The 7,781-nt window shown below is 39.1% G+C and overlaps 1 protein-coding gene across 1 annotated transcript; it reads left to right on the top strand.

The window, feature by feature from the left end:
• Positions 1-282: 282 nt before the first annotated feature.
• Positions 283-3,856, top strand: LOC117787236 (putative uncharacterized protein DDB_G0292438). The gene is made up of 2 exons (XM_034625709.1): positions 283-672; positions 3,689-3,856. Exons 1-2 carry the CDS (start codon positions 283-285, stop codon positions 3,854-3,856), a joined length of 558 nt encoding a protein of 185 aa, XP_034481600.1.
• Positions 3,857-7,781: the final 3,925 nt, after the last annotated feature.

The following is a 7,781-nucleotide window of genomic DNA, read 5'->3' on the forward strand; positions in this document are numbered from 1 at the left end:
TAGATTTCGGGGTGAAACTTTTTAATTGCAATGCTTTGACTATAAAAGAGTCGTTCCATTGCCCAGAATTCGCACATAAAGCCAACGATGACAACTAATTCAATCGCAACGCTGTGCAACCTGATGTGTGGCAGCCTCCTGTTGCTGCCCCTGTTGCACGTATCTGGCATTGAGGCAAGACGAACTGGTGGGCTCATTAATTGATATACTTATAAATATGTATAGTACTTACACTTGATCTGATCTGTCTCGATTTCTGCAGCTTATCGTCTACCTTCAACAATGGGACGCAGCTTCAACGCCAACGCCGACGTCGACGTCGACGCCGCTGCTGATGTGGGCAGCGGGCGTGATCTGTTCAAGAAGTTCTTGTTGTGGCGTGGTTTGTTCCCGCAGCAGCCGGCCAGAGACAATGTAATTGTCATTTCACCAACAACAACGACAACAACCACAACAACCACCATCACGAGGCCCAACAACACGAGGCCGGGCGGACGCTGGCCTCCACGTGGCAGGGCGGATGTCCTTGAGGATCTGCCGGTGCCCACAATGCCCACGAGCCTCATGCTCGACAACAATCGCGTCCAACGCGTCACCAAGAATCGTCGTAGACAAAGGCCAAACTTCAACTCCAATTCCAATGCCAACTCCAATTCGAATGGCAATCCAAGTGTGAGAACTGGTAACAGAAACAGAGAGGGAAACGGTCAGAAGAAGAAGTCGCGACATCGTCATGTACACAAGAGGCAGCAGCGTCAACGGCGGCAGCAGCGTCAAAAGCTAACGGCAGCGCAGTCAGAAGCTGAGGCTTCGGCTAAAGACCTCGAAAAGCGACGACAGAGCAACTTGGCCAAGAAGAATGAGCAGTCGACAGAACAATGGCAGCTGCAAAGTATTTTCAATCCAAACCATCTTCAATCAAGATACTAATTTAAATCCTATGAAATTTACTTTTTTTAATTTTTTTTTGTGCAATTTTTGGTAATGTGTCTACATAAAAATTGAAAAAAAATATTAATCAATTTTTTATTATTTTTATTTTTGTGTGTTTTGAAGCTTAATAAATTCATTTATAGACAATAAACAATTATGAATACATAACGCTGATTTTCTCCAGACTGTCATAACTAAAAAAAACCCGATATAAGATATAAATGTGAAATTTAAACACAATAAAAAGCTGCAAAATTGTGGTCTTTGCAAATGCAATAAATATAAAATTTCGTAAATTTACCAGTATTTGTGGAGTAACGTAATTTGTTCTTCTTGTTCATGCTTATAATATAAAATAATAATTATTTTTTATATAACCATAGCCATACAATATTTTTTACTAAAACAAATTTTACAAAACAATTATTAAAGCAAAGAAAATATAAAAAATATGATTATATACATACAATTTTTTTTTAGCATGCCTAGTTTCGGGCATATAGCAGAAAACAATTCAAGAAACACTTCTCAGTCTTAAACTGCAAAAATCAGAAGCTTGAGGAGAGTATAAGTGCAGTAGATACTCATTGATGTTATTAAATATCTGTTGAAAATTGTAACAAAATCTCCGATCAACTTAATTACCATTCTACATATTTATTAATTAAATTTATTAGTCTACATCGATCTTTGAATGTATGACTTACAAAAATATTAAAGGTGCTTAATTTTTTTTTTTTATATCTCGTGCCCAATTTCGCAGTTCTCTTGTCACAAAAATGGCAGCGAGGTCGAAGGATACGCGTTGCACGTTTAACAAAATGGCAGCCAGCAAATCCTTTAACGGTGTTTGCTGTAGCCGTAGTTGGTGTCGGTATCAGTGTCGGAATCAGTGTCTTGGTGGGAATTGGAGAAGCTGAAGATGGCGTTGGAGATGGAGAAGAAGATTGAGGCATTGGGCAACTAAGTCAACGACTTGGCGCACAATTTATATAAATAAAACACAGACAAAATATGCGAACATGATATCCTGACCGTGCCAAGTTCAAGGATGTCTGGCGCGCTCATGAACCCGTAACCGTAGCCGTAAACCTATACGTAAACGTAAATGTAAACGTAAATGTAAACGTAAACGCAACGGTTGACTCCCAAAAAGAAGGGCGACCAACTGGTCCAAGCACGCAAAAGGTTGCGTTTTAGCCCGCTTATTGAATAAGGCCAAAAGAATTTGTGTAAATTGGCAAATTACGCATAAATGGCGAGACAGCGACGCCGACAACAACAAGAACAACAACAACAACAACATCGGCAACAGCTGCAGGGGGATTTGAACCCGCTCTCGCTTCAGAGTCTTGAGCCTGTCATGGGCCCAAAATGAATGTTTGCTTGAACAATAAAATGTTGGCAACTTGCAAAACTGGTTTCACAACATGACCCCAAACAGAGGTCAAAAAGTCAACTAACCTCGACAAATACAAAGCGAATAAAGTATTGATCACACATGAGATAAAACATAACATTAACAAGTTGACAACAATCAGTATTATAGTTTTGCTCTAGTTCAGCCAAAGAATACGGAATTCTTCGAAGACAGCAATCTCGACACATCTTCAGATCTTCAGCTGAATAATGGACTGTATAGAAAGGTAGAACTACATATGTAATTCCTATCAGATCTATTAGCTCTCTTTCATAACTGAGCATCTAACATATCTTTAATTTCACCACAATTTAAGCAGCAGAAAATGTTTAAAGAAACATGCTCAGAAATTTTAAATTCATTTTTTTTTTTTATTATTATTTATTTATTTAATTATACACGACTAAAAGCAGTCGGCAATTAAAGATTACAAATACAAATAAAATTAAATATAAATTATGAACTGTATAGAAAAAATATTAAAGTTAGATCTGGGGTAAGCAAAAATTATAAATGATCCAACATTTGTTGCAAGGATTGGGGAAAACCCAGAAAAACCCAATCAATCAAACCCGATCAATAAAGATTAATATTTTTTATAATAAAAGAACGAATGTTAGACTGTGTAAAGTAAGTAAAGTAAAGTAAAGTAGTATTAATAAGGTCAGGGACTTAACGATTTATTTATTTGTATAATTTTAAAGAGATCAGTCGGCTCAAGAAATTCATTAAAATTAAGAGCATTAGAAAAAAATTGATTTACAATAATAAGATTAAATAATTATTAGTAAATATATATTATATATTAATTCATTGCTTCCACACTTGACGAATCAAGCTAAAAAATTAAATTTGAAGATATATGTAAATACATAACATTTAAAACGCATAAATTTGCATTGATTTTCAAAACTCAACTTAAAGCTCATTGTCTGCTGTCACTTTTGGCTAACTGTTTTCAATAGTTTTTTGCTAGCTCTTTCGCCTTTTACTCTTGTTCGTCTCCCACTTCTGTTTTAGCTTGCTTGGCCCCAACAGCTTAATCTTCTGAGAGGGCGCCATTGAATCGCAGACTCACCTTGACTTGACTTAACTGGCAGGAAACGGTATCGGCATCGGCATTGCCAGGGCTACCTTAAATTTTATTGTCCTACACACGCACACACACAGTCACACCTGCATACAAACACATACACAAAATCAATATGTTGAGCCAGCGCCATCGCCAATGGTTTGGCTTCCAACTACGTTTGGTCTGCGGTAAAACTGGCAAAAGGATATTGAAAAAGGCGCCGCTTGCAACACGACGGCATAGGAAACTTTTTTCATTTTTAGTTTGTCAAGTTGCACAAAGGCGACGACGATGAGGATGAAAATGAGAATGAGAACGAGAATGAGAATGAGGAACAGCACAAGGACGACAAGAACCTGCCGATTCTAAGTTTTTGTAAAAGCTTTTTGGGGGCTAAAGCAGGAGTTGAAGCCAGATCGTCACTGGCATGATGCAGGGAGTGTGGCAGAGGCAGAGACAGGGGCAAATGCATGTCCTGCAAAAGGACAGCTCAACATTTATGCGCTGATACTGCCACTAGCCTCACTATCAAGCGAGTTGAGGCTGAAGTTCCTGACTCCGCTGCTTCCTTTGTGCAACTTTAGTATTTGGGCTTTTGCACTTAGCAAATGTGCCTTGTGTGTGTGTGTGTTTTGGGGAAAAGTGTTGCCTGCTTTTAGGCTGCACATTAATCGGCTTACGGCTGGCGCCATCTACTGCATGTTGGCGGCAACTAAATTATCATTTAACTTGAAATGAAACTTATAGTAAATGAAATTACAGACAACAGGTCGTATGCATAATAAATTGTAAATGCCATCACAATGCATCGATTCAGAACTGAAGACTTGTATTAATGTAGGTACAGAGATTGTACAGTGTAAGTAAGTATGTAGTTGTATTATAAATTATGCAGAAGTCATTCATTCGGCCCTGAAATGAGCTGTAAGGCGTTTTGTTGTCCTGGCAATACAAAAGCAATTGCATAATTGTGCTCTAATATGATGACGGCAGCAGTTACTCATGCGTAACAACAGCAACCACATTCACAGTTCACAGTACGCAGTTCACAGTTCACAGTCGAGACGCCGATAGTCGATGCATTGATACTCTTTCCTATTCGAGTGCTAGTATGTTACGAGAATGATAATATTACTTGTTTTCTATTTTCATATCAATTGCATTATTTGCTGTCATCACACTGTTGCTTAGAAGTATATGCCCGCCCGTCGTTTGTTAGAAAATGCATGTGTTTTAATTAAATGCCAACAAAATGAGACAAATGCCATTTCAACTAACAGACTTTCAGTCTGTCTGCATTTGGCATTTGTCGAGCTGGCCAAGTTCCTTTGTGTCTCAGCGTTAAGCCAGCAGCTTTATAAATGCAAAGAGCAATTATTTATTATGCCCAGGCACTTTTGATTACGCATCTTGCTCTCTCTCTCTCTCTCTCGCTCGCTCTTTCTCTGCCAAATTGCTTGCAGGTGAATTGACAAAGAGCATCAACAACAACAACAACAACAACTGCAAGTCGTACAACAATTGTAACAACAAGAAACAGCAGAAGAAGAAGAGCAGCACAAAGTGTTTCATCCATGTCTAAATTAATGCCTGCAATTAAAATGCTTAACACTCGTTGGTTTACAACCCGATCAAGTCAGACCAAGTTGCATGTCTGCCAAGGCTGCCAAGGCTGCCTCCTGCCCCCTGCCCTTGTCCTTGTCCCACTTGCAACATCCACAGACTGCAGTCATCTGCTGGTTTTGCAGTTGGCCAACTGCTGTCAACAGCTTGCGGCGTTTCTAAGTAGCTGTGGCTACCATCCTGACCCACAAAATCATCATCTGCTCTGGCCAAAATCCCCACTCCTCTTTATGTTATTCACCCCCTCACAACCCTCCATTACATTGCCGACATGCTGTTGTTTCTCTCGCATTGTTCATTGCCATGTTGTGGCACAGTGGGTTGTCCTTCGCTTCGAATAATTCGAATTTAAATTCATTTCAATTGTGCGTTGCAATCGCTTAATTGCTTTCTTTATACATATGCGATAGATTATAGTATATCAATGTTACTCGTATTGTTTATAATCAGCATTTCCGCCATTCTCTCAATTGGAACCATTCAAGTTTTCAATTCTCCCTTAGCTTGAACTTAACAATGATAATTATGCTGCTGCTAATAAATATTCAAATTATGCAGCAGTTTGCTGGCTTAGGCAATTGAGCTGACTGATTTGGCAGCTGCCCAACAAAGTGGCCCACAGAGACAGACGGAGAAAGCAGGCAGAGAGGGAGAGAGGCAGTAAGTTGGAGATCCATTAGTGCAAATCTCAAGTGCAATTCGACAAGATAAACACTAGTAATGTACGGCAACAATTTTCATACAGGACTCAGAGTACGAGTACTCACACTGAATGCAGTGCGAATTTTCACAAATCGCTTTTAACAGCATTTCGCCCTACACACATGCACAATTATATAGCATACTTTTGTGGGCATTGGGGAAATTGACGCTTAAGCAAATGCATTCAGCAAAAGCAGAACACTTTTTTTCCCTTGCTTCCTTAATATTATGAGTTTTCAGAAATGCACACGCACTCTAGCGTTAAGCTGCCAGCAACTATAGCCCTTTCTCTCCCACGCTCTATCTCGCTCTATCTCTTATTCTCTTTGCATCCTCTCCCATCCCCCTTGTGACAATCTCTTTCGCTTGTCTCTCAACTCTGTGTGAAATTGGCCACTACAAATTCGATTTACATTGTCAAAAACTGCAGCTTGGCCAGTTGCCTGCCCGTAACACAGACACACACACAAACACAGAGTAACACGCACACACACATCCACAGGCAGCACTATGGGGAATTTTTCCGATTTTTTGGAATAAATTCATTTTTTGAAAGATATTAAAATACATTCTTAATAACAACAATCGACCAGGAAATGTCCAAACTGTAATGTTACATACCAGAAATTTTAACAGAACTCGCCACTGTTAAGTTATAACAGCTCAAACACAGGTTATGCAATTGAAAAGCACGTGCTATCAAAATTGTTCCATTTATCATCAAACTTCAAATACAGAAAACTAATAGATATTGTTAACAAATTGAAAAGCTTCTCTCTCTTATTAATTAATTCCAAAAAAAATGGCAAAGTTCCCCATAGTAAGCAGTTGGCAGCTTTGCCGAAGGCTGAAAAAATGCATTGCCTACTTTTAGGCTGGCACTTGATTCATGCGCAACGGCAGCAGCAGCAGCAGAGGCAGCAACAAAAGGGAGCTGCAATTTAATTACTGTTGCAAAGATTCAGATACATTTTCGTAGATACGCAGATGGCCATGCACCCGATTCCCATTCCCGTTGGAAAAAACAAATATAAAACAAATAAGAGTATACTCGACTGTTCAATTCCCGGTACCCAAGCCCTTACATATCCTAACACCTATAACTCCCTAGCTTATTATCCGCTCATGATGAAATTCTCGGAAAAGATCTAAAATCGAAAAGCTGATTAGAATCTCACATCTTGTGAAAATTTCGTCCAAAAACATGTTTAAGTTAAGTAACCATTTACATATGAATTAATTCACTAGGACGAACATACCGATATCATCTTTTAATGAATATTGTAATCTCTCAGATCTTAATGTTCATACAAACGGGCTGACGGACATGGCTATATCGAATTGACTGTTGATGCTGATCTAGAATATATATACATACATTGCCACAAATTTATAAGCTCCTTGCACCCATTGTGTACCGAGCTTAAAAGAGAATACCAGCCAGAATCACGGGCTTAAACAGCAGCATTCAGTGCCGTAGTTTTGAAATAAAACTGAGCCGGACAATCGTTGAAAAATTGAGGGTCGTGTTCTGCTGCTTAATACCCTAGAGCAGTGAATGACCAGGGGTATATCAAATCCCTAATACATGTCACATAGCAGCAAAAGCATTTAAAATTAAAATTAAAATTAAAGCAAATGCAAGTTTATGACAAAAATCCATCAATTGCAATAATGATAAACAATAATATTAAGTTTACGAGAAGTGCGTCAGTTACACTCGCCAACAAACCAAATGATTGTCCAGCAAGTGCTCGCATTTCTTGTTGTTGCTGTCGTTGTTATTGTTGTTGTTGTTGCTGTCGTTGTTGTTGTTTATTGTGCAAATAAAAGGAAAATCGCATAAAATTTTTTACCACGCTGGGCGTTGTTGCCCCGGCAACACGTTGCAGTGCGCTTCTACAACAAAAGATTCAACCGCGCTGCTACAACGCACACACACACACACACACACAAGCACACCCACTGCCCACGCTTCGCTTAACTAATTAGAGCGTGTGCAAAAATGACGGGCAAGTTGTTGCTGTTGTT

The sequence above is a fragment of the Drosophila innubila genome, chromosome X, assembly GCF_004354385.1.
Source record: "Drosophila innubila isolate TH190305 chromosome X, UK_Dinn_1.0, whole genome shotgun sequence".
Classification (NCBI taxonomy): Eukaryota; Metazoa; Arthropoda; class Insecta; order Diptera; family Drosophilidae; genus Drosophila; species Drosophila innubila.

What these genes read in the sequence shown, in the direction of transcription:
- LOC117787236 (XM_034625709.1), top strand. Translation starts at nt 283, where the DNA reads ATGGGACGCAGCTTCAACGCCAACGCCGACGTCGACGTCGACGCCGCT. An exon ending in ATTCGAATGGCAATCCAAGT is followed by an intron (nt 673 to 3,688) that starts GTGAGAACTGGT and finishes TTTCATTTTTAG; the next exon opens with TTTGTCAAGTTGCACAAAGG.